At 43.6% G+C, this 27,803-nt stretch overlaps 1 protein-coding gene across 2 annotated transcripts in view; it reads right to left on the bottom strand.

The window, feature by feature from the left end:
- Window positions 1-27,803, bottom strand: part of Lamc2 (laminin subunit gamma 2) — a 72,056-nt gene that overhangs the window by 26,128 nt on the left and 18,125 nt on the right. For both annotated transcript variants that reach the window (XM_008824305.2, XM_017795898.2), the window contains exons 2-7: window positions 21,283-21,471; window positions 11,892-12,027; window positions 8,389-8,487; window positions 5,524-5,660; window positions 4,202-4,324; window positions 2,620-2,809 (exon numbers count right to left, since the gene is read on the bottom strand). In XM_008824305.2, coding sequence (XP_008822527.1) covers window positions 2,620-2,809; window positions 4,202-4,324; window positions 5,524-5,660; window positions 8,389-8,487; window positions 11,892-12,027; window positions 21,283-21,471 — 874 coding nt within the window. The remainder of the gene's footprint in view (window positions 1-2,619; window positions 2,810-4,201; window positions 4,325-5,523; window positions 5,661-8,388; window positions 8,488-11,891; window positions 12,028-21,282; window positions 21,472-27,803) is intronic.

The raw sequence follows: 27,803 nt of genomic DNA on the forward strand, positions 1-27,803 counted from the left end.
CTAGCTCAGAAAATTGTTATTGAATATGTCAATGCTGATGTAATGCAATGCTTCTTCTAAGTATGTGGTTATTAAATAAATAATTTTAAAAATTGTTTTTAAAGAACAACCCTGTTTCATTTTCTTCACTGGTTGAGTAAACAGAATGTGATTGTGGGGATGGGGATGCAACTCTGGGAGAGAGCACTTGCCTAGCAGATATGAACCCCTGCAACTAATCTCACATCTCAGCATTGCAATGAATGAATGAATGAAATTTAAAAAACAAAACTGATTGTCTTCTTGGGCTCAGGCTAGAAGTTATGAGGCTGAAGGAAAAGATAACAAGGCAGAGGTGATCAGCATTCAGCCAGGGGAGTCTGCTGGGTAAACAATTACAATACAATGCAGTACGTGCTTTACCAATTCATACACACAATGCCATAGAAACACATTATGTGTAACTTTGCCTGGGATTTGGAGAAAGCTCATGTGAAGAAAGAGCATTAAGCTGAACCTTGAAGAGTAAGGTCATTAAGCTGAGAATGTGGTGGATACCACAGGCAGGATGTGTGTGTGGTGTCATTAGAGTAAGTAGCACTCAGCTAATTAAATACCTAGCTTGTGTGTGTGCTGTGGATCTGCCTTTCTCCATTCTTGTTATCTCTTCTTCAGGTTGGTCGCCATACCTCACTAATCCACTCTGAGTATCTTCTGATGGTCCAGTTAAGACCTTACCCAGGGTTGGGAGACGGCTCAGTGGGTAAAGTGCTGGCCACACAAGCATAAGGACCTGAGTTGGAATGACCAAAATCCCAATGTAAAGCTGTGTGCAATAGCACACACCTGTAATCCCAGTGCTCCCATGGCCATGTGGGAGGTGGAGACAGGAGAATCCCTGGAAGTCTAAGGGCCAGCTAGACATGCATAGCTGCAAATGACAAAGATTCTGTCTCAATCAGTGTGTAAGGGGAGTACCAACACCTGAGGCTGTCCTCTAAACTTTACATGCACACACGCACACACACACACACACACACACACACACACACAAGCACAAACTCTACACAAACTATCTTCTACATGGTATCTGTACCCAGCCTTTCCACCTGATTGTGACAATTCTTTTTTTTTTCTTTATTGAAAAGAAAATTATGCCAGGCATGGTGGCACAATCCCTTTAATCCAAGCACTTGGGAAGCAGAGGCAGGCAGATCTCTGTGAGACCCAGGCCAGCCAGGGATATGTAGTAAGCCCTGTCTCAAAAAAAATTACTATTGGGGCTGGAGAGATGGCTCAGCAGCTAAGAGCACATATGGCTCTCACAGAGAACCTGAGTTTGGTTCCCGCCATCCACCCTGAGTAGCTCACAACTGCCTGCAACTCCAACTCCCGAGTTTCCAATGCCTCTTTTGGACTCTGTCGGCACCTGCACTCACAGCGTATCCCCCCAACATACACACATAATTAAAAAATAAATCTAAAATAATTTTTGAAAATTATTTTATGTGTTTGTGCATGATGGGAGGGGCATGTGCCACACCACACATGTAAAGATCAGAGGACAGCACTGTGGAATCGGTTCTCTCTTTCCACGTTTACATAGGTTCCAGAGATCAAACTCAGGTCACCAGGTTTCAATGGGCTTTATCTGCAGAGCCATCTTGTCAGTCCTGTAGCACTTCTTGAGTCATTTGCCCATCTCCCTTACACATGCTGCATTCCAATTACAATCTTCTTTTTTTGCCCCTATATAACAACTCTTACATCCTCACATAAATTCACATGTGGAAGTTGTATCTCTCTACCTTTTCTCCCTGGGAAAGTTTCACGCACCTTTCTATTCTCAGTCTGAAAATTTCCCCCCTGGGAAGCATTCCTTGACTCCTGCAGACAGAATTAAGCTCATTCCAAAATGCTATGAGTATGTACCACCACTAAAGCAACTACTGAACTATATTATGTTTGCTTTTTAAAGATGTTATATGTCCTACCAGACCACATGCTCTTGTGGGACAAAGACCACGTTCCATTATTTCTTTCCCAGCCTCTAACACAATACGAAACACTGATCAGGCACAGCTTCCTTCTCCAATCTCTCTGAACACACCATCCAAAGGTCACATTCTACAGGATGAGTGCAGTCTCTACAGATATGCACAGGGCATCCATGACCTCACCACCACCAATTTCTCTGATCTCAGTCCTAACTGTATTCCTTTCTCCATTCACATTCAATTACTGGGCATTCCAAGCATGTTTCCTCTGCCTACTGGCCTCCCAACCTCCTTTCCTTCGAGGTTGCTCTTCACCCTTGTCCTGCCTTCTTGGGAAACTCCTCTACATCACCCCAATCCTGGTCAGTTGGACTTCCTATATGTGTATAGAACACCTGTGTCTACTTTGTTGTCTCAGTCCTTGACACACTGCACTTCTATCATTTACTTATCTCAACTACCCCTCCTCACTTTCCCCTCAGTCAGCTAATGGACGGAAGGAAGGAAGGAACCATATCCTGTTTCTGCATGTAATACCATGCCCAGTAACTAAAGCATCTCAAAAAAACCTTGTTGCATGAATGCATGCCTGAAGGAATTAACAAAGGACTCTATTTGATGCACTTGTGGTTTCTCTTTTTACCTGAATGTGTAAGTCTTGGTGATTCCACAGGGAAGTGTTTTGCCAAGTGGTATCAAGGGAGCTCTGATCTGTAGACCAGCACCTTCCAGAATCACGTCATGGGCAGATGGATGTCTGCCTCCTCTGTCCACACGGTAGTCAAAAGACAGGCTTTGCCCATAACTCACCTGCTGATTACCTAGGAATCTGGCTGTAAAACAGATTTTTTGAAAAGATCAGTTGCAATGGTGGAAAGGCAAATATGTGAACAAGTTTTAACTGATGTTGTCATTTTTTTCTGCAGTCCTATGTGACCTACCCACTTTCTTATCCCGAACCACCCTGACAGAAGAATTAGCACACAGCACAGGCCATTACTATGAAGTTTTGGCAGTGAAAGTGAGTTACTAAAATCTTTAAAAGTCCTGATCATAAGAGAATTCTATCTATTAGATACTTCATAGCATGACCATTATAGACAGACTGATGTAAGAAGATCTCAGGTAAACAAACATATGATGTATTATATAGTGTTTTATAATTTACAGAATGTTTTTGCAGACATCATATGTGTATGTATGTGCAGGTGAGCATGCATACATGTGCACATAGGTACACATGCATATAGAGGCTGGAGAAGACCTTGGGTGTCCACCTCAATTACTTCCCATCTTATTTTTTGAGATGGTCTCCTACTGAGCCTGGAGCTCACCAGTTTGGCAAGATTAACTGGTTAGCAAGCATCAGGGACCCTCCTGTCTCTACCTCCCCAGGGCTGGGGTTGCAGGCTCATGAAACTGTGCCCAGTTTTTTAATGGGTGCTTGGGATTCAAACTCAGGTCCTCATGTTTGCACAACAAGCACGTTACTGACTAAGCCATCTTCCCAATCCCACAAACACTTGACGGCAATAATTTTTGACTGCTGGCATGCCCAGTCCCATTTAATAATTGAGAGACCTGAAGTTTAGAGATGTTAAAAGAAAAACTTGTTTGGAAGTGCTAAATTAGCTAAGGTTATGAACTTGAATTCAAACTCTAGGCAGAACTTTGTCACTTAGGCACATATTGCTAATTATGTTTTTAAAACTTTAAGGCCTGTTTTGCAACTGGAGAGATGGCTCTGCAGTTACGAGGGCTTCTTGCTCTTCTACAGGATCTGTATTCAGCTCCTAGCACCCACTTTGGGCAGTTTGCAACTGCCTGTAACTCCAACTCCAAGGACTCTAACACTGTCTTCTGGCCTCTATGGGTACCCACATGCGCACACACACATGCACACATGCATACGCACAAGTAAAAAATTAAACAAATTTTAAAAAGATATGCTCTATTTCTCTGTAGATCCATAAGTTTGATTGCATGCTTTGGGTGTGAAACCTAAACTCACCTGGGCATCTCAGCAGGGGCGGAACACCAGGGTACACCCAGGGTGCTCTACAGTGTCTTGGAGTGATGACATCAAATTGGTTCAAGCCCTAGCTCTCTCCTGGGGCTGCTGTAGCTCCAGGATGAGGATCCCAATCATATTTCCCAACTCAGTTTTTCTATCCTGACTCTTTCCTCCTATAAGCTGGCTTCTACTGCAATTATTCCTCACATACCAGGTGCCACAAAGTAGACTGGGTCTGATCGTTGGGCAGAACTAAACACATCCCGATGGCGCTGTGACCAGTGGAGCTTTGCAGGAGACCCATTTCTCTGGACAGCCTTCCAGCCATCAACATCTGCAAGACAAAAATGTCACTCTATGAGATAGCATCCATCATACACTGACAAGACTTGCTTGCCAAAAAGTCCTAGAAGGAGTAGAAAGTGGGGTTTCTTAGCATTTTCACATTCCTTTACCATTTCCAAACTCCCTAAGCACTTCTGTCCACCAGCTCCTACTCACAGCTGTTTTGATTTATCTAAAAAAATCAGTTTTTGTATTGTGTGTGTGTGTGTGTGTGTGTGTGTGTGTGTATACATGTGTGTGTATGTATTGTGGTGCATCAAGAAGGTCGGAGGACAACTTTAGGAGGTCAGTTCTCTTCTTCCACCATACAGGAACTAAGGATTAAACTCAGGTCATCGGGGTTAGCCTTTACCCACTGAGCCATGTCTCTGGCCCCCTTGGATTATCTTCGGTCTTTATCTTTGGTCCTTATCTTTGGACTCATGATAAGATGGCTTGTTTTCACCTGCCTTTATTTGTATTTTTATTATATGTACATACATAAGGTCTTTTTTAAATGAGATTAGAAGGTCCAGAAACTCAGACTAGTTGAAATAATGTCAATTTCCAATATTTTAATACTGTTCTGTAGCTTCCTAACTGATGAGATACATTAACTCAATATATGCAAAGGTCGTATTAGTGAATGTGAGTGATGGAAGGTGGATGTTCTCCACCTTCCAAATGAATAATTCTTTTGTGGTTTTGAAATAGACAGAGGTGGCAAGTGCAGGGATATAAATAGCTGGTCTTTTTTAGTTATTTCTAAGTTATTCATATGTTGTTGAGCTATATTTCAGGGCATGTTGCTTGTCTTATCTCAACCAAATAATGTGCATTAAAAGCAATGAAAGGGTTAAGGATATAACTAATTTGGTGACGTGCCTGCCTAGTATGCAGGGGGCCCTGGGTTTGATCCCCAGCATGGAATAATTTGGGTGTGGTAGCACAGGTTTGCAATCCCAGGACCTAGGCGGTAGAGGCAGGAAGATCAGAAATTCAAGATTATCCTCTGCTACATAGTGAGTTGGAGGCCAGTCTGGATACCATAAGACCCTATTTCAACAAACAAATAAGCAAATAAACACTAATATGAGAATTACTAAAGATGACTTGAGAAGCCATCCTATGGAATCAGCCGTTAGTAAGCACAAATCATAAATCCTTGTACAATGTAAAACAACAAAACACTTGGTTGTGATGCTTTACCTTGATAGAATGTTGAGGTGATCTTGTGGACACTGAAGTCTGCAGAGCTGTGGCAGCTGGCCGAATGCCCGTAGCAGAAACACTGGGTACAGCCCTCAGGGTTTCCACTGTCCAGATGATAGTAGCCTGATCGGCACCTGTAGTGGGATTGTAGGAGTTAGGACAATGCTATGGGCTATTTCTTATTTTGTATAGAAAATACAACGGCCGATTCAGCCTCTTCCTACTCTCTTTCCCACTTGGCAACATTAATTCCTAGAATGGGGAAGATGGAAAGTTCCATATACTACCTGTACCCTAGACCACCAGATGGGCAATCACAGCCCCCCAGAATGAGACAGTTCACTTTCTCTTCTTTCAGCAGAGCAGAATCAATCATGTTTGCTTTGGTGGTCTGCAAACTTGGTGACTGACCCATCCTCAGTGATAGATGGAGGTCAGTGAGAGGCACAGGGAGGGATGTGACAGGAAAATGCAGAGCCACCCTATCCTGGAGCAGGCATTTAATCGGGGCAAAGTGGGGACCAGAGAAGCAAGGTTCCTGACTCAGCACCCACCTAGCTGTCCGGATCCCTGGGACATTTAAGTGTTTATCACCATCCTGTCCCTCATACCCCAGTTCTGGCCAGTAGAGGAAAGGGCAGGTAAGAATCTCATAAAGAAAAAGGATGGCTAGAGATGCTCCACAGCAGCTAATTGCAGGCTGGCATTCTACCTCTGCTTCCAGCGCAAGCTCCCTAGCAGCTTTTCCGTGGATAACTGCCAGGGAAGGCTGAGATGTGGGGGCTGCAGGGGAGACTGGAAGGGAGGCCGAGGAGGACTTGAGTTTTCTCTGTTCGAATTAACTACCTCCTTCCACAAGGAACAAGAATAGTTCCAATGGTTGTTTACTCATCACTGTGTTAGCCTGGTACCTTTGGTCTGCTCCTTTATTTAATCCTCCCTGCACCCTATGAAATAGGAATTATCATTTCCAATTCTCTTAGATGAGGAGAACTGAGAGTTTAAGAAACCTGTCTGAGGTTACATAGCTGGTAAGGGGTAGAGTCAAGATTCAAATCCATGGAAAGGAAAGGTTGAGGGAGGGGAAGGAATCAGGTGAAACTGGATGATGCCTTTAAGGACACTGTAGGATAACAAATGATGAAAAAGGTAAGGAAGTGATTAGCACGAAAGCCAGCAAGGGGTCGCCTGCACGAGTGTCATTGGGTTAGCACATTTTAGCAGAGATCTCCTTTTGGTTTTGGTGGTGATGACAATCGCTGTTTTATGTAGCTTTCTATTTTTTGTTTCATATTTTAAAGTTAAAAAGACTTTCAAAACCAGGTGTGATGGTGCATGCCTATAATCCCAGTACTTGGGAGGTAGAGGCTGGAGAGTCAGGAGGAGTTCAAGGCCATCCTCTGCAACATAGCATATTCCAGGTCTGCTTAGACCTTTCAAAATGAAAGAAAGAAAGAAAAGAAAAGAAAAGGAAGGAAGGAAGAGAGAGTGAAAGAAAGAGAGGAAGAAAGAAACAGAGAGAGAAAGAAAAAGAAAGGAAGGAAGGAAGGAAGGAAGGAAGGAAGGAAGGAAGGAAGGAAGGAAGAAATAAAGGGCTTTCAAGCAGGAAGTGGTTGCTTATATCTATAATCCTAATATCTGGAGGCAGAGGCAAGAGGATTGCCATGACTCCAGGGCCAGGTTGGCTACACAGTGAATTCCAGGCTGGGCTACAGAGCCACACTCTATTTCAACCCACTCCCATTCTCCTTTTTGTAAAAAATTGTGTGTGTATGTGTGTGTATGTATGTGTATGTATGTATGTATGTATGTATGTATGTATGTATGAGCGTATACCAGGTGCATCTGGATACCAGAGGAGGCCAGAAGAGGGAGTAGGATGCCCTGGAACAGGAGTTACAGGCATTTACAAGCCACCAGGCATGGGTGCAGGGGATCCCAACTCAGGTCTGCAGGAGGAACAGGAAGTGTCTTAACTGCTAAGCCACCTCTCCAGCCTGCCTCCCCCCACCTCCAAAACAAAAGACTTTCAAAAAAGTGGCTTCTCTCTCAACACTTAAGTTATTTCTTCTTACCCAGTTCCTCGGCAGCAAAGAATCCCCTGAAACACAAGCTAGGAATGCATTTGGCACTTCCTCCCGCAAGGTAGAAGTGATTGGAAGGGTGCCCTGAAACTGCTTTCTTACTTTTAAGGAAATGAAGAGAAAGCTTTTAGTTGTGAGCCACCTTCACAGCCCCTCTGCTCACAGCCATGCCAGAGGAAGGAAGAGTTTAGTCTTGAGCACAGTTTGGATTTAAGAGACGTCCTGCGGCAGCAACTGAGAGCGAATGGTTCCTTGCTGCCCCGCCCACCCCAACATGGCTCGGACCCAAAGGGTTCTTACGTGGTGCCCCAATTCATGTGTGTACACGTAGCTACCATCCCCTCCCTGGGGGGTTCTTTTTCGAAACATGATGGTTATATATGGCCATACACTGTGATAGTCCCTGTTACAAGGATTTTCCCAACATGTTTAATTAGGCCAGGCATTTTCCAAGACCCATCTGAGTCACATGATCTCATTATTGCATACCACCTGGCATCCAAGCACCTGAGAATCACAGCCAGCTGGTGAGGGAACTCTCTGGGGCCCTCTGCCTCTTTCGAAGTAAAAACAAAGGGACCCAAAGCAGAATGTGAACTTCAATGGCTTTTGGGGCTTGGCTGTATTTTTTTAAGGCTCAGTTTTTTAGACCAGAGAGTAAGAAGTCCTCAGCATTTGTTCAGAATCCATTTTCCACAATTGTACTTGGGGGATTAATTCTTCTGCTGGTTGCCAGGGGGCCCTCCCTACTGTCTACAGGGACATGGTTCATGCAGACCTATCACAGCGTTCTCCGGTGACAGCTGGTTTGCAGACACAGCGGCCAGAGTCACAGGGCCCAGAGATACCAGCTGGATTACAGTCACACTTGGAATCTCTGGGGAAAAAAAGAGAAAGAAAATTAGGGGTGGGTTTCCAAATGCTTCTCACACAAAGGCCAGCTGCCCCTGGGCAAGTGTCATCTCCATGGTCCATTTTCAGGAAGCTTCTCCTAGCAACTCATGCTGACCTCTTCAAACTTCTTAAGGATTCACTTGTTGATGCCAGTGTGGTTTGTGGGCAGTGGCCAATCCATGAACCCTTTGCTACCTACCCTTAATAAGAGGACTGTGCCAGAATGGAAGCCAAGTTCATTACTAAACTGGTTAGTTTGGTTGACTCTTCATTCGGCTTTTTAAAAAAAGATTTATCGTTAATGTCTAAAGTTTAATCCAACAATGTCTACTTTTACGATGATGGAGCCCAGATCTACCTGCTATTTCAGTTTTTTCAGTTCTTCCTTTTGGTAAAGTTTCTACTGGGATATAGGCTCATAGGCCATGGGATGCACTCATGTGGAGTGAACACTTTGATAATTTGTAATCAGTTCTCAGAGCTGTACAACCATCACCACAAATAACAATTTTCAAACATTCCCATCACTCCTAAAAGAAATCCTGTATTCTTTAGTATCACACTATTTCCCCACTTTCGTCCCATCTGAGTTGAATGCAGACATGAATCTACATTTCTGTCTCTAGATTTTCCTGTTCTGGACATTTCCTTTCAGTGAAATCATACCATATGTGGCCACTGGCAACTGACTTCTTTCACATGCCATAATGTTTTCAAAGTTTGCCCAGGTCATGTCGTGTAGTGTGTATTCTTCTGATGGCTGAATAAAATCCCACTATAAGGGTACACCATATTTTGTTTATCCATTCATTAGCTGATAGCTATTTGGGTTGTTCCCAATTCCCAGATATAATGACTATCTTTATACGAATGTCTGTATGTAAGTTGTGGTGCAGAGATGCATTTTCATTTATCTTGGATGCATACCTAGACATAGAATTGCTAGATTTGATTGACTTTTTGTTTTTTGGTTTTTTTTTCCTTAGTAGCAAGACTTTCTGTGAAGGAATCAGTGCTGTCATTTCATAGTCTCCCTGTCTTATGACGAACACTGTTTTCCATCACTCATTTTGGTGTATACTCATGTATCTATCTTATCAGTCTAAAGTCACAAAGTTGTTATCTCTTCCCTACTAACCAAACTCTGCTTATCTTCCTCAAAGACTGTATAATCTCATTTGGGAGAAAGACATGAACAATGTTCCTCCATTGGCTGCCCTATGACCCCATCCAAATCCTGCCCAAACCTGAAGCCTGCTTGACTCTTTCACCCTCACATTCCCCACCCAATGGATGCTAGATCTAACCAGGCTCACAGCCAGAATTCCTCTCCAAACTTCTCTTTCAGTTCTCACGGCCCCCTTCCTATCTGAGCTCCCTCCACACTACTTATCTGGATCATTTGACAAACATACGCTCAGCATCTACTGTGCTGGGACACTAAGAGAAACAGGAACCAGCCAGAATTCTTGGAGTCTCGAGGTGAGGCAGATGCAGGGACAGCACCAGCTGTAAGGTACAGTGGCAGCTGCAGCCACGCTAGAATACCCCTGGTGCCTCCTCCCTTGCACGCTAGGCACTGGGGACCCAGCAGTGAGCAAGACAGGGCACGGCAGGGCTCACATTCTAGTGAGAGGAGCAAACAAATGCAGATGGAAAGCCAGAGATCCAAAGTAAAAGCAGAGATGGGTGTGGTGGTACGTGCTTTTAATTCCAGGCAGAGGCAAGCAGATCTCTGTAAAATCGAGGCCAGCCTGGTCTACATAGAGAGTTCCAGCTGGGGCTACAAGGAGACCTGCTTGTGTTTAAAAAAAAAAAAAAAAAAAGCCCCACAAACAAATAGAAACAAAAACAAAACAAAATCAATGTAGAGTTAAAATGTGGAGGGGGAGTGTGAGGGAGAGGCCTGGAGATGATGATGTGGTGCATGGAGCCCATGAAGAGCTCTGTCTGTGGCTTTGCAGAAGGAAGGGTGGCTGGAATGTGGGAACCAAAGAGCTATGAGAAACACAGCTGAGCCTGGGCAAAGGTAGGAGGTTGGACCCTGCCTACAGCCTGTTGCATAAGAAGCTCCTATCTCCTCAGAAAAGGACGACTGTGGCCAGAACAGTGACTGATCTATTTCAGTTTTCAAAAGGGGTGTGAAGTGGGAACTTCAGGAACCAAAGGAAACCAAGAGACCTTGTGAGTTCCTAATCTTTCTCTGATATCCATGTCCCAAACCAGGACACTCACAATGAAGGCCAAACCAAAGGGAAGGAGAGAGGAATTTCTAAACTGGGTGTTGTTAAACACACTTGTAATCCCAACCCTGTGGAAGCTGAGACGGGAGGATCATTGAGGCAGCCTAGGCTACACAACAAGACTTTGTCTAGCCAACAAATAATGCGTGTGTCTAGCCCAGCATTGTTTCTCTATTACAAGGTGAAATTAAACGTCAAACATTCGCAGTTCCAAGGTTGGAGGGATGGCTCAGCAGTTAAGTGGTTAAGAGCACTGGCTGCTCTTGCAGGGGACCCAGGTTCAATTCCCAACACCCACATGGCAGTTAGCAACTGCCTATAACTCCAGTTCCAGGGGATCCGATGCCCTCTTCTGACCTCCTCGGACACTTCATGACATGGGTGCACCTACCTACATGCAGGCAACACATTCACACAGATAAAAAAATAAAAATAATAAAATACTAAATAAAACCATTAGCAGTCCAAAGCCAGAAGAACTCTTGGGGACAGTCTCTGGGACAAGTGGTCCAGACAGTTGCTTGGACTCATCTACAAGCTTCCAAAACTAGCAGATGGCCAATGAGTCACCGGCCCGAGTTCCATCTGGCCTTTGTTTCTGCCTGGCATGCTGAATTATTACCAAAACAAGCTTGTTTTGCCTGCTATGCAGAATGGCAATCACTGAAAAGACATTTTGCAAAAGAGAGTTTATTTACAGGTGTCATTATTCCCCTGATAACAGCAATGGTGGAGTTAGGATGCTGTGATAGCTAATCTTGGTTTTCAACTTAACACACCTGGAAAAAGGGAACCTCAAATGAAGACCTTCCTTTATCATGGCTGGTGGGCATTCTGCAGGGGCATTTTCTTGACTGCTAATTGATGTAGGAGCGCCCAGTCAACCGTGGGCAGTATCATCCCTAGACAGGTGGGGCCTAGGATGAATTAGGCAGCTGAATATGAGCCCAAGAGCAAGCCAGGAAGCAGTATTCCTCCACAGTCTCTGCTTTAGCTCCTGCCGCCAGGTTCCAGCCTTGACTTCCCTCTATGATGGACTGTCACTTGGAAGTAGAAGGTGAAATAAACCCTTTCCTCCCCAAGTTGCTTTTGGTCAGAGTGTTTTGTCACAATAATAGAAAAGCAAACCAGGACAGATGCTTACAGTGTTCTTTGGTCTCGGGTACACCCAGCATCAGTGAGTAAATGGAAGCCTGGCAGACATCGGTCACACCTATGTCCTATCACACCTGGTTTACAGCTGCACTGTCCAGAGTTGTCACATCTAGGACTGAGAGAACCTGTAATCCACAAGGCAGAAGGAAGAGAAGAAGAAAAAGAAATACTTGTAAGGCATTAAGAAATGACTGTCATCCCCCCCCACCATGAGAGCTGGATACACATTAACTAATATGCACCATCCACTGCCTTTAACAAGTTTACATTGTCTAACGCATTCTACCCAGTGGGGAACATTTTGACAGCTGCTTCAGAGAAAGAAGGGAAATGGCTCACAAGAGGATTTTTATTTATACATCTGCTCTGTTTAGAGCAGAGAATGTGTAGTCCATTGCTTTTTCACGTTTTAAGCACATCAAAGCAGGGTGTGGTGATGCATGTCTATTGTCCCAGCACTTAGAAAACTGAAGGAGGATAACTACAGCAAGTTCAAGGTCAGCCTGGCCTACATAATGTATTCACAGCCAGTTCAAGTCTTTGGGAGAACTGGAGAGCATCAATGAATGAGCTTATTAGCTATCAGAAGATGTCACATTCTCCCTTGTATCTAGCCACCAAAGGCAATCTTTTAGGAAACCAATGTTTGAATAGTATAATTTTTGTGTGTTTGTGTGTGTATGAGCATGTTCATATGTGTGTGTGTGTGGAGGCTAGAGGACAATCTCCAGGGTCATTCTTCAGAAACCTATCCCCCTTTTCTTTCCCAAGGCAAGGTCTTTCATTGACCTTGAATTCACTAAGCAAGCCTGCTGGTTAGGAGTCACCTATCTCTTCTGCTTCCCCAGTGCCATGATCACAAATGTGTGCTACCATTCCTGGCTTTTTTTAAAAAAAATTACCTCTGAGGATCAAACTGAGGTCTTTGTGCCTTACAAGTTTACCAACTCCCAGTCTGATAGTATTATTTTTTAAAGCACGCACAAAAAGCCCCTTAAGAATGTCTCCACTTGCCAGAAGAAAAAGAAAATTTCACTTACAGAGCATCATCTGGTGGCCTGGTTAGTACTTTACAATACTTGTTTTAGTCAGTTTTTAATAGTGTGTATTAATTGTATAGACAGGATGGGTTTCATAATGACATTTTTTATTTTTTTGAGACAGGGTCTCATGTATCTCAGGCTTGCTTCCAACTCAACATGTAGTCAAGGATAACCTTGAACTTCTGATCCTCCTGCTTCTACTCTCCAATTGCTAGGATTACCGGGGTGCACCACCACACCAGATATATACCGTGCTGAAGACTGAATCAAGGGCTTCATGCCTACCAGGCAAGCACTCTACCAACTGAGCTACATCCCCAGCTCAGTAATGACATTTTTGTTGAGGTGTATCATGTACTTTCATCACATTAATTCCCCATTACACTCTTCTGCCCCCACTCTTCCCTTCTATGAGTCTGCTTTCCTCTTCCCAATAGTCCCCCTCTATTATCATGACATATAAGTGTGTATATGAATATGTACAAATAATCTAGAATCCACATATGAGAGAAAACATGATATTTGGCTTTGTGGATCTTATTTTGCTTAACATGATCTCCAATTCTATCCACTTTCCTGTAAATAGCCTAATTTTTCATTGTTCCTTATGCTGAATAAAACTCCCCTGTGTATATATACCACATTTTATCTGTTAATGGACACCTGATCCTGTAACTTGACTTTTGTGCATAGTGCTGTTATCTCTCTGTTTTCTATAGACATGTTTTTAATTTAAATGGGTCCTCTCAGGTTGTATGAGGATGGAAACCAAGAAGGACTCAGGGTAACAAACACCACAGTGGACTTTCACCATTTCTCGCCACCTACCTTTCTACCACCCCAGTCCGAGCTTCAGTCTTCCTTCACCTAGACCAGGCCTCACACTGCACCTCCTATCTTTGCCTCTCCACACTTAAGCCTCCGTACAGCGGACAGAGAGCGCTTCATGAATGGCTATTCAGATCACGTTTTGTGTAAGTCCCCACAACAAGCAGAATCAGATGCAAATTCCATATCCAGGCTAGCCAGGCCCTACCTACGCTCCTCATCTCCTACACTTGTTCTCTGGGTGCCAGTACTCCACTGCCTGCTTAACACAGGGAATGTGCTGAGCTGCTTCCCTCAGATGTTTGTGGGGAGGAATGCTTATTCAGCCTGGAATGTGCTTTCCCTCAACTTCCCTTGGCTGGCCCATTAGCATCTCTTGGGTGAAATTCAGTGTTACTTCTGAGAGAAATCTCTGCTGTATCTGAAATATCCATCCACTCTTGCTTCGGTTCTTGGCCTGGCTTTTTACTTCTACAGCCTCTACTCCTGTCACCCACTGGATCCCAATACTCAGTATGTTGACTAATACAACAGAGGTTCCCAGACACCTGCTAAACTGATGTATGGATGGAGACACCGAGGAAGTTGAGGGAGACCCAAAGGTGACGTCAGAGGTGCTTGTCTGAGATAGAAGACTAGCAAAGTGACCCACAGCTACTTTATCATCCCCTGCAAAAGTTAGAACTACAAAACAAAACATAAATTGTGATCATAATTAGGCTAACCAAGAGAGCACTGACCGGTCACTGCATGTTTATTTAGCCCATTGTCTTCCTGTGACATGAGTGTAGAGATAAGAGGAAAATTTGTCAGAGTCAGTTCTTGCTTCTACCACATAGGTCCAGGTGAATCAAACTCAGGTCATCAGACTTGGTGACAAGCACATGTACCTGCTAAGCCATCTCATTGGCCCTTGTTTTCCTTTTTTTGAGAGAGTCTTACTATGTACCTCAGGCTCGCCTTGAACTCAGAGCAGCCTCATCTTTTGAGTACTGAGATAAAAGGCATACGCCAGCACATACAGCTCTTTGTGAATTTTTAATCCACTAGCCAATAGAATTCAAACCAATCAAGGTATTGGCTCTGTGCTTATGTAATGGATTTTATGTGGCATATAGAACATGAAATAAACCACCTACATTTACAGTTTGTATCTGTATCTCCATGTTAACTGTGCAGGCTTGCAGGGGCCTCGGTGATCATAGCATAAATAGCATGTTTTAAGCACCTCAAAGTGAGATACTGAAGAGACACTTAATATATGTTAGCTTATGCCAGTAATCAATTAAAAGTTCACAGCTGGCTAACACATCCACTTCTGGGGAAAAGCAAGCTCTCTAAGGTGTAGTGGGTTAGTGAAAATAAAAGACAGGCCATTTAGAAAGACAGCCATAAAGCCATCTACAGACCGCTTGGAGAGGGGCAATGCTAGCATGAGTTGTTCTGTGCCATGATGGCCTAGAATCAACGTTGAGAGAGAAGGAGAGAGATGCTATGAAAGCCACTGTGGATGGAGAATGAACAGAGACTCATGGGTTAAGAATGCTAAGAGAGGGGCTGGAGAGATGGCTCAGTGCACTGGCTGCTCTTGCAGAGGACCTGGGTTCAGTTCCCAGGACCCACATGGCAGCTAACAACTGCCCAAAACTCCAGTTCCAGGGTATCTGACACCCTCTTCTGACCTCCATGGGCACTGTACAACATGGGTGCACTTACATACATGCAAGCAATGCACTCACACACAAAATAAAATAAAAATAAAACTTTTTTAAAAAAAGAATGATGCAAGAGGGGGAACCACACTGGTGACACCTGGGTCCCCTGAGTCTCTGGCAAAGGAAGGGCAAAGCCTCAAGAAGAATCATCCAGAGAGAGTAGTGAGGATGAGTTTAGTTTTGGACAAATGAACTTAACTTTCTAGGAGCATAGCCAGGTAGAAATGCTTCTCAGGAGCACAAGAAAGAGGCTAAGGGTGAAGACATGGACAAATGAACTTAACTTTCTAGGAGCATAGCCAGGTAGAAATGCTTCTCAGGAGCACAAGAAAGAGGCTAAGGGTGAAGACATGGGGGCCTCAGCAACCAGGAGAGAAAGCCACAGAGAATGTAAGAAGCTCTAGGGGTGCATCAAAAGAAGAGGGGAAGGGCCATGAATGTAAATGGAACCCCACTGACTAAGGAAAGGTGTGCTTAGAGGGAAGAAATCTGGACCGTGGTCAAGCCCAGCAATAGAAACAAAGGGAGGAGAGGTATGAGAAGGGTTAGGACAGGAGAGTGCAGAGTTTCAGTGCCTAAGGCAACAAGACAAGAATGAGAAAGATTGCTTGGTTTGGTGTTTGGAAACCGCCACGCACACTGCTCTACAGACGGTCAGCAGATATATATCTATGACTGGGGATATACCTCAGTTGGAACAGTGCTTGGCTAGCATGCACAAAGCCCTGGGTTCAATCCCCAGCATTGCATAAAACAAGACATGGTGGCACACACCTATAATTCCATCAATCATGAGGTAGAGGCAAGAGGATCAGAAGATCAAGTCCTTTCTCAGCTACATGGAGCGTTTGAAGCCAGCCTGAACTAGAGACCCTGTCTCAAAAAATAAAATAGAGTTTAGAGTTTGAATTTTGATAAGTAACATTATGTAGAAATCTCTCTAATGAAATTTGTTTTTTAAACATAAATGGATGCTGATTGGAGAATCCAGAAACATATTTTGCTTTTATTTATGTATGTGGGTATATCCATGTTAATATGCACACATATGTTCAGGTACCCACAGAGGCCAGAAGAGGGTGTTGGATATCCTGGAGCTGGAGTTACAGATAGTTGTGAGTCACCTGATGTGGGTTCTGGGCCTCTGCAAGAGCAGCAAGTGCTCTTAACTGCTGAGCCATCTCTCCAACCCCATGTATCACTCCTTTTAAGTGTGAATAACAACATATACCTTGTGAGGTTGTGCTAAGACTAAGAGCTTAAATGTATAAAGTGCCTAATTCAGTGTCTCATATAGGGTAGGTGTTCTTTTTTAAAACATATTACTTTTATTTTATGTATATGTGTGTATTGCCTGCATGCAGGTAAGTGCACCCGTGTCGTGCACTTACCTACATTCAGAAGACAGAAGAGGCTGTTGGATCCCCTGGAACTGGAGTTACAGAGAGTTGTTAGCTGCCATGTGGGTACTGGGATTTGAACCCGGGTCTTCTGCAAGAACAGTCAGTGTTCTTAACCACTGAGCCATCTCTCCAGTGTTTTTAAAATGTGGTTTATACTACACTAGTACACTATTGTGATGGTAACGTTCTATTAGAAATTTATGTCTGAGGTATCCTTCAAGTCTTCAAAGTTGGCACCGGGAATGTTCATAGGTTCTAACTGTGAACAGGACTAATTCATATTCTAAAACTTCCAAACTAACAGACACTAACAACAGTGTCTCACTAAAACACCTGCCCCAATTCCTACATCACGAACTAGCCTTAGGGATTATGGACAATTGGCTTTAAAGAACAAATGAAAAACAGCTTCCCAGTTCAAGTTTGAGTCTCAGTAAGTAGTCTTAAGGTTTATGTAGATATACCTAGATGCATCTGAGGATTCAGGAAAGTGTTAAAGGTGATTAATATTTAAAATTAAGCCAAGACAGTTTGCTTTCTCCTGAGAACCCTTAAAGAGTCTCTCTCTCTCTCTCTCTCTCTCTCTCTCTCTCTCTCTCTCTCTGTACATGTTTTTATTCATCTGAAGCTGCTATTATGTATATGAGCTCGTGTGTGTGTCCGTGTGTCTATGAGCTAGGGATGTAGTGCACTTCAGGCTGGGGAGATGACTCTATGGACAAAGCGCTTGCCCTGTAAACATGAGGACCACAGTCTGAACTCCAACACCCAAATAAAAAGTCAGGTGGGAGAGGCAGCCCACCAGCTGGGGAGGCTGACGGAATCACTGGGGCAAGCTGTCTAGCTAGACCAGCTGAATCTGAGAGCTTAGTGAGAGACCTGCCCCAGGAAATAAAGTGGAGAGTCATCAAGGAAGACACCTGACATCAGCCTGTGGCCTCCAAACTCCTACAGACACACACGCACATGAACTCACCTATACCATGCATATGTACCATACGCATACGCCACATTCATGTACACAAAAAACAATACGCTCACTTCTAAATTTATGAGAAATTGGTATGAAGTCTAACTTTATTTGCCACACATGGAATGATAATTTTTCTTTTTTTAAAAGATACTTTTTGTTCTGCATTTGAAGTTGCTGTTACAAACTTCTTCAAGTTATTACTTGAAAATGACCTTGCAGTTGATTGGAGACTATGAAATCACATAGGAAGTTAACTTTAAAGCAGGCCTGCAATTCCATCTACTCAGGAGATTAAGGCAGGAGGACTGCAAGTTCAAGGCCTACCATATTACAGAAGGCAAGGGCAGTCTGGGCAGCTTAATGAGACCCTGTGTCAATGTGCAAAGGTTTAAAGAGGTTTGGGAGAGCACTAGCCTGGCATGGACGAGACTCTAAGCTCACCCTTCAACACCCCTCCCCCCAAATCACAACACTGGTTTAGTGACCTGTAAAGCCCAGGTGTAGTTCAGGACAGTAAATGGTAGGAAGAGTCTGCCACCAATGTGTCCCTCAGCCTTTGCAGGTTGAACCCTAAAGCTTTAGTTTCTTCATCTCTCCATGGGGAATGTGGGTGTGTGGTACATGCAGGTGCCAGGCTGTGAAAATGTTTTAGAAAGCATAAAGCATTAGTCAACCCTTAGGAAATAATATCCAGGAGGTTTCCTGTGGGCACCTGTCTGTCTTTGGAGATAAACACAGCACTCTGAGGGATTTCATTCATATGAAAGGAGCAAGAGAGACCTGTTCTGGGACAGAGGCCTGGGTTGCAACTGTAGCTCTTTCAGTTGCCTGCTGGAAGATTTTAGGCTACTTATTAACCTTCTAGGTCAATTCGCCCACTGTTAAAATATTTTTTAAAATAGTCAATGCTAAACTGGGGTGTTAATAAGTAAAAAGTTAGTTTTAGTCCATATATATGGGCTCTACAAGGCTTCTATCATGCCAAAATGCCATTTTATTTTTTATTTTTTATTTTTTCTGGACTTTTTGAGACAGGGTCTCCCTGTAGCCCCAGTTGTCCTGGAACTCACTATGTAGACCAGGCTCGCCTCAAACTCACAGAGATCCAGCTGCCTCTGCCTCCCAAGTGGTGGGATTAAAGGTGTGCACCACCACGCCTGGCTTATTTTTTTAATTTTTTGAGACAGGTCTCATGTACCCCAGGCTAGCCTTAAACTTGCAGTGTAACTGAGGCTGTCCTTAAACACCTGATTCTTCTGCCTCTACCTTCCAAGTGCTGGGATCACAAGCTTTTGCCACCATACCTGATCAGGATATAAATTTTTAAAAGGTCAGTGTTCCAGGAGATTAAGACCGCAACCTCCATCTTCATAAGAATATCTACTATTGACTATAATTTACTAAGCTGCCTTTCATGTGCTTAACAAACATTTTACCTCTGTACAATACTAGGATGTAGGATATCCTGACTGCATTTTCTCAAATGAGGACATTGGAGCAGCGAGAGGTTATATCATGTGTCCCAGGCGACTCGGTGGCAGCCACACTGACAAGAGTTGAACTCAGGCAGCCTGGCTCCCAAACCTACCACTATCCTCTACAGGGCCAGCAAACCTAGGCTCAGATTCTTGCTCTGCTCCTTAGCTCTGAGACCTTGCACAGACTTCTCCCTCGCCTTTCTTTCTCTTCCTTTATAAAATGGAAAGCCTTTTCAGCAGGTTATCTGTGAAGGCTAATTAGTTACTGAATGAAAAGCACTAGCAAAGGGCCTGCAGAGTTGGCGTGTAGTATGTTAGCTACCACGTCAGCTATAAATCACCACCACGTGGCCTGACCACCTCCTGCCATGCTCATACGGAGTCTGGGATGTCTGTTTTCCAGAGAAAAAGAAAGAGCCAGGCTCCCTACTGCTAGGAAAGCTGGACTACACACAGAGACAGGTGTCAAGCCCTTTCTCACTCTCTGCTCAAGCAGCAAGTTTCTCATCTCCTCTGGAATTATAACCTTGTCTCCTGGTCAGGCTTTCTTTCCAGTGGAGCCCACTGAATCTCTAATTATCTCCTCACTGACCACTTTGCTGGGATGACCCATGCTAATGATATGCAGTAAAGTTGCACATTCCATGAGGATCGGAGCTCCTCCAAAAATCTTATATAACCATTCATCTGGACTAAATTTTCTCTTACTCTTTCTTTATAAAGTCCTTTTGTTCAGAACTGAGAAATCCAAGGGGTTCTGGACACTGACTATACACCATAAAATTGAACAGATCTGACCCAGGCCACCTCATCTAGATCATCCCGGATCACTTGCTTTCTAGAAGATTCTTGACACGCTCCACCATCAGCTCATCTTGATTGCATTAAAAACCTGCCCATTTTCAAATTTTTCAAGTGTCAGCTGTGAATTGATCCACAGAGCCTCTCTGAGCCGGAGGCGTACTAAGGCTCTACCCTTGATGTGGATTAGTGTGTATCATGTTAAGCTCTTAAACACTTTCCAGCAAACAGAAGCAGAAAACACCAAGAAAGATAATAGACAAATAAGATACTAAAAAAAAAGGTCAACCTATTTCTAGAACTGCCTGCTTCTCTCTATATATTTACTAATGTTATGTTTATTATCTACCCCTGAGGAATACAACCCAATGTGAGCATGTCTGTGTACCACAGACATCTACAGTTTGTGACTATAGCACTAGACAGGGTCTCATGTAGCCTAGGTAGCTCTCAATGTGACTGAGGATGACCTTGAATTCCTGATGCTCCTGCTTCTACCTCCCAAGTGCTAGGATTATAGGCAGGAGCCATCACCCCCAGGCAATCCTTTTCAACACCTGGTCAAAGTAATCACAGTAGATTTGAGAAACTATCACCGGAAGAGACTGAACTTCCTTTGTCCCTGGATCAAAACTGGCCACCTGCCTAGAAAAGTTAATAATGTGACTCTACCAGGTTGGTAGCATATACCTGTAATTCCAGTTGCTCCATAGGCAGAAGGATCAAGAGTTTGAGGCCAGCCTAGGTAACTTAGTGAGACTCTATCTCAAAATTATAAAAAATATTTAAAAGGGATATAGCTCAGGGGTAGGACACTTGCTTAACATGTGCAAGGCTGTGGATTTAATTTTCAATACTGAAAAATAAGATATGTGACTGTTGGTATTAGAATGCAAACCAATAGGCCCTGGTGATCCCAGCTTCTTCCATTACCCCAATACAAGAAAAACATTTCCTTGTAGACAAAAAATTGCTAAATAAGAGTAGGCTCTGGTAGACTCTCAGATGTTCAGCATCTTCCTCTTGGTCAATGTGTTCCCTGACTCCCTCCTCTTTGTCCTTCCCTCTTTCCTCCTCTCTCTCCCTCCTCCTCCTCTTCCTCTTCTCTCTCTTTCCTCTTTTGCCCACTTTCCACCTACCTGTGGTGTGGCAATTGCAGGGTAGGCAGTGGTCTCTGTCTCGGTGCCGGTAAAACCCCTCCTTGCACCTCTCACAGCGAACACCATCTGTGTTGTCCTTGCAATTAAGGCAGCGGAACCCGTTGCCTGTCTGTCGCAAAAGCTCCTGGTCAAAGATGCACTGCCTGGACTTCCCATTGCAATGACAGACTAGGGAAGAGAGACATTGTCAGAAAAACAAACAAAAATTGGAAGATTCTTGCAGGCGATTTTATTAATATCAACTGTGCATGGGTTACTACATTTAATTTAAATTTGTCAATGAAAAGAGAGTGACATGGCCCATTTGGGGACAATGAGACTCTTGTTCCACTTACAGGAAGCAGCAATTACACAGTGCTGGAGTGATTGTCGTCTGGGAAACATGAATTCAGGGTTACCACACTATGCAATTACATAAGAGAAGCCAAAGGGCTTGGGTGATATACTTTTCATGAAAACTCATGATTTAAATATTTTCAAAGAATTCATTTTAATCATTGTGCAAACCAACAGACCATGTCAACAGGCTGGAAAAGACCTGAGAACTTCCAGCCGTGGAACCTGGCCCAACTGTCTAGCAGCACTGGTAACCCTCCTGAAGACACGCAACCATGATGACAAGGCTGACTGATTGATGTGACAGTCTGGACCAGTATCTCCTTCTCCTCATTTGTGCCTTGTATGTCCCTCCCAAAGTCAGGTATCAAAGAGGACCATGGCCCAGTGAATAATGACCTTCACCAAATGTCCAGGAAAGCTCATCCTGAAAATGTTCTAAAGAAACAATGTCAGCCAACTCTGTTTGGGGGTCTAAATACCCAACGTGGTCACACATAGATATAATTAGCATAATATCTGGCACACAGTAGACACAAGATGTTTCAATCATGGTTTACAAGAAAAGATGAAGCCAAAAGAACTGAACCATCTCTTAGGGCAAATTGTCAGTTCTCTCCTTCCTTTGCTCCCTCTCTCCCTTCCTTCCTGGATGTGTGGCTTCAAGTCAAACCTTGAGCTTTATATATACTAGGCAAGCACTCTACCCCTGGGCTACATCCCTACCCCTTTGAGCAAATCGCTCTGACTTTTGAATCTTGCTGCTTCTTCTACAAATTCAGAGCAGGTCAGCCTCCCAGCATGGTTAAGAGGATCCTCTGTGAAAAGGCCAGCCAATGCCTTTGTGTGAGCTCTCTTTTACTCTCTCAGAAGAGACGGGAGAAAAGGCAGCTCAGAAAGGTGAAGAAGCTTCACACAATAAAGAGCTGCAGTCTGATACCAAACCCCCTTACCTTCTGCTATGCACGCTGTTTTTGTTGGCCATGAGGACTTGGTACATGCAAGGCTGTTTCTAGAGTACCCAGGGCCATGACCATAAAGCCAACAAAGGTGCCCTGTGTACTGAGCAGCTGTCCTGTGCAAGTCCTGTGCCCAGCACTAAAGCCACAAAAGTGTTGCTAAAAAACTTTGGCTCCCTAAGTCGGTAACATCTACCCAGAGCTACTCTTTTTTACCTTTTTTTCTTTTCTTCCTTCCCTTCTTCCTTCCTTCCTTCCTTCCTTCCTTCCTTTCCCTTCCGTCCTCCCTTCTTTCCTTTCCCTCCCTCCCTGCCTCCCTTCCTCCCTCCCTCCCTGCCTTCCTTCTTTCTTTTTTCTTTTTTATGAGAGAGAGAGAGAGAGAGAGAGGAGAGAGAGAGAGAAACTGCATCCAGGTGGAGGAGGTCAAGGGACAACTTCTGGAAATCAGTTCTCTCTCTCTACCCTGTGGGACAGGGATCAAATTCAGGTACTCAGGCTTGGTGGCAGGCACCTTTCCCCACCAAACCATCTTGTCAGTCAAACAGCGCTGTTTCTGGGATTTCACATCCACCAGTTCAGTTAACTCTCACAAGAATATTTTAACATCTCCATTTAATGCATGGGAAAAAGAATGCTTAGAGAGGGTAGGTATGTTGTCTTATGCTACACCACTCAATGGTAAAGGCATAATTTGTTCCCTGGTCTGTGTGATTCCAAAGCCTTTGTCTTTCCATTTTATCCTCCTTCTCAGAAACCTGGTCTGCACTAAATACTAAATCTCTAACAGAAGCCCTTTCAGCCTCTTCTAGAATCTGTCCTAATCTAGTAAAACAAACACTTCAGGGAAAACCCATACACTGTCCTTCCTTAGCATTGGCCATACAAATCACTTTATTTCATTTTTTGGTGGTTATGGAGGTCAGAGGACAACTTGTAGAGTTGGTTCTCTCCTTCCACCATGTAGGTCCTGGGGATTGAATTCAGGTAGTCAGGCCTGGTGGTAAGTGTCTTTACCCACTGAGTCATTTCACTGGACCACAAATCATTTTTTTGATTTTGTTGTTGTTGTTTAGACAGGGTGTCCCACAGCCCCAGTCCTCCTGGAACTCACTATGTAGACAAGGTTGGCCTCAAGTTCATAGATATCCACCTGCCTCTGCCTCACAAGTTCTTGGATTAAAGGCATGTGCCACCATGCCTGGTATTATAAATCACTTTTAATAGAATCTTAAATCTACTTCTCTCTGGGATTTTCACCATGTATTCTAATTCTTCCCTGGAAAACAGCACACGTACACATCCCTACTGATTTCTCATTAGTTAGTTTTTTTATTTGACAGACATGAACTTCACTTTTCTTCAAGGGTTACATTAGTGAAGCCTCTGGATGCACAAGGCACCACGGCATCTCCCTCCTCTCCAGGTTAAAATTGGGGTTAAAATGGACACCTGTCACCTCCAGGCTTCTTAATCACTTCAAAGTCATGATTTCTAGACTGTTGACAATTTTGAATAACAAACCCCAATTTTCAGCATCGTTTATTAAAAAGATGAAAATTTACTATGGCACTTCAAGGTCTCAATAGCTCAGATCATATCAGTTCTAGATACCTTCATTCTAGGGATGAAGACCAGCATTTCATTAAGTGTATAGTATATTGAATTTGCTCCCAATTCAAACTCCCAGGTTTTTTCTCTCTCACAGAACTGATGCCAAGCCCTGTCTTTCCCAGCTAATACTCATGAAACTGATTTTTTAATCTCCCACAGATGTGCCACACAGCTGTCATGTGCTATGAAATTTCTACCAACGAATAGCTCTGCCTATCACGTGCATTATGTAACAGACAACCATCGCTCTGAGGCTGTTCTGATGCATCATCCAACCAACCTGTGCCCCTCCTACCTAGGATGCCTTCTGGGAGCATCTCAAAGTACCTACACACTTTCGGGTCTGATGTTCTAATTCAGATAATATTTTTAAAATATTTTATTTTTATTTTATGTGTATGAGTGTATTGTCTGCATGTATGTAATTGTACCCATGTCCTGCAATGTCCATGGAGGTCAGAAGAGGGTGTAGGATCCCCTGGAACTAGAGTTACTGGCAATTGTTAGCCACCATGTAGGTGCTGGGAATCGAACCCAGGTCCTCTGCAAGAGCAGCCTCTTAGCCGCTGAGCCATCTCCCCAGCCCCAGCGTACAGTTTTTTGAGACAAGATCTCATGTAACCCAGGGTGCCTTGGAACTCAATATATAGCTGCAATAACCTTGAATTCTGGATCCTTAAGCAGCAGCTATGCCTGCAGGACTCCGAAGTTACCAAGCTGGGCTGGGGTCACATTAACTGCACCGATATGATATTGGGGCTTCAAACATCCACACCCAGAGAATGAGGGGAAAGCTCACCCCATATTTATTTGAGTGGAATGATTCTTTCTGTCATTGATGTGTACTTGATTATTCATTCTCACTATATACTAAAGTATATATATACTTTAAATTCTAGAATATTCTTGCAATTGGGATTGATAAAAGGACATAATACAGCTTGTGAAAGTCTACATTCTGGGACCATTTCCTACCAACTAGCTCACTGGTTGCCACAGGGCACTGCCAAGCTAAGAGTAGACTAACGGGTGGGAAGACTATGTCAGGAGGCTGAATGGGAGATGGCATGCACCTGCAGTCAATTACAGCCACACAGCGTAAATGCCTGCCTACTGGAGTGTTTCCATTTACACTTTGTGTAGGAAATCCATTGACTTTTAAATGGTTGCCAAAAAATATTTTTTTTAAATATTCTTTTTGAAACAAAGCTGTGTGGAGGGCAAAGTGTTGTCCTTGGCTGTCTATTTCTAACAGGCAGGAAATAGGAAAACTAAAGCCCTAGAGTACCACATAGCACCTGGGAGCTGGTCCAAGGCAGTTGTTTACTGTTTATAAATGAACAAATAAGTGGATGTTCTTTTGAATTTTAGGAACCCTGTTGTCAAATGTGGCGGCTCACACCTGTAATTACAGCACTCAGGAGGCTGTGGAAGGATCAAAGGGAGCTCTTGGCCAACATGGGATACATAGTTCCAGGCTAGTCAGGAAGGAAGGAAGGGAGGGAGGGAGGGAGGGAGGAAGGAAGGAAGGAAGAGGGAGGGAGGGAGGGAGGAAGGAAGGAAGGAAGGAAGGAAGGAAGGAAGGAAGGAAGGAAGGAAGGAAGAAAGGAAGGAAGCCTTTAAGTGTGAGGCAGGCAAGCATGGGGAAAAGTTTAACACCCTAACTCTACTTGGTTCAGGTTATAAGCACCCTTCTTCTAATAACGCACTTAGAGGCTCGCACCTTTACCTACATGTACTATGTACACAGGTCCCTCGCCAAACAATGCACCTAGCAACCTTGGACCCCCACCTGCATGTGGCTACATGCGTACCTTTCTCTGGACAATGAGATGTTTCTCCTCCAGTAACAAAAATCAAACTTAGATGCTTTCTGTTCAAATATATTCCCAATGTATCTGGGCATGAAGAATGGAAAGGCCAATCCAGCCTGAACTGGTTTTGGGGGAATGCACAGTAAGGCAAAACTGTGTCCTCAAGTGAATATACAGGGAGAATCCTTAATCTACTCTATTACACATATGCATAATTGGACATGCATATGATTAAGATCAGACACACTATGGGAAGGAACATGCACAGTAGGAAAAATGATTAATCTAATTTATTAATCAAAATAGAGAAATGCTACATCCCTTAGCAACCAAACTCTTCCTTCTCTTGAACCCCATAAAAGGATGCCCCCCCAAATAACTGGGGCCCTTAAGCATCTCAGTCTTATGGCCTGATGCTCCCTTCTTGTGTATTCTGTCTTTCCTGTTGCTTTGCTTTCAATAAAGTTTCCTCGCTGCTTTCACAGGCGGGTGTGGGCTTTTATTACAGTTCCCTTAAATAAGAGGCCATGAACCCGGAAGCACCCAACCCTAGCCCCAGCCACCGCTGACAATGCCTTCTGTTTCTATCGTTGAAAGAACTCAATCCACCCCCACATATCTGGACATGCATTGAAAATAAAAACTCATATTATTGGTCACTCTTCCTGCTCCTCTCCACGGGAAGTTTTCCCCTTGCGTGTAGATGTGTTTGAGTTTATGCTTGGATTTTTTTTTTTCCATTTTTATTTTGCAAACTTGGTGCTGTTCTTCCAAACTTGAAACAGCTTCAAGCATCATAAATATGCCATCCAGCTTTTGTCAGGGGCCTTGACACAAATGAACATGACAGAACAAAGATGAGAGTCTTGGACATCCCCTGGGTCAGCGGCAGGCCATTTGCCAACAAACCTTCCCTCCATCCATTCAGTGAACAAATACACACCGGGCATCTAATATGTATCAGGCCATTCCAGGCTCTGGGATCCAGCAGCAAACAAAGCTAGCAGATATCCCAGCCCTTCACAGGGGGTCGGGGTGGCAGATAGTAATATGTACAGACTACATCAAGATAGTGATGTTTATTAAGGAGAAATATAGGAAACAGCATACAAGCATAATATAAAGATGGGATGGGTAATCAGGTAGGATAGGAAGGTTGAAAAGTGCTATATCCTGGTTACTAGGTTTTTATTGTTGTTGTTATTGCTGTTATTGTTTTCTTTTTTGTTTTTTGTTTTGCTGTTACTGTTTTAAGACAGGGCCTCACTATGGAGCCTTGTCTGGTCTGGAACCTACTATATAGTTCAGGCTGGCCTCAAACTCACAGAGATTCACCTGTCTCTGCCTCTTGAATACTGGGATTAGAGTCGTGTACCACTGCCTGACAGCCTGGTTACTGTTTTATTTCTATAGTAATACTTGTCTGGCTTATGATCTCTGTTCATTTATTTACTGGGTACAATGATTTGCTAGTAAATTACCACAAACATAAAACTACCAAACTATTTTTTATTGCCTATCATTTTAGTGCAGACTGCAAATTTTTCTTTTTCCCTTTCTGGTAAATCCTTTCTTTCCAAAGCACATCAACGGTAGATTTTTGTTGTGTTTATTTTGAGACAGGGACTCACAATGTAGCCTAGGCTAGCTTCAAAGTTGAGATTCTCCTCCCTCAGCTTCCCGAGTGCTGAGATTTGAGGCATATGACACCAAGCCTAGGCACATTGATAGGTTTTTGTTTCACCAGTTCTTTTAGCCTTCCCTCTTCTGTCCTTAGCCA

This window comes from Nannospalax galili, unplaced genomic scaffold, assembly GCF_000622305.1.
Source record: "Nannospalax galili isolate Female #2095 unplaced genomic scaffold, S.galili_v1.0 scaffold227, whole genome shotgun sequence".
Classification (NCBI taxonomy): Eukaryota; Metazoa; Chordata; class Mammalia; order Rodentia; family Spalacidae; genus Nannospalax; species Nannospalax galili.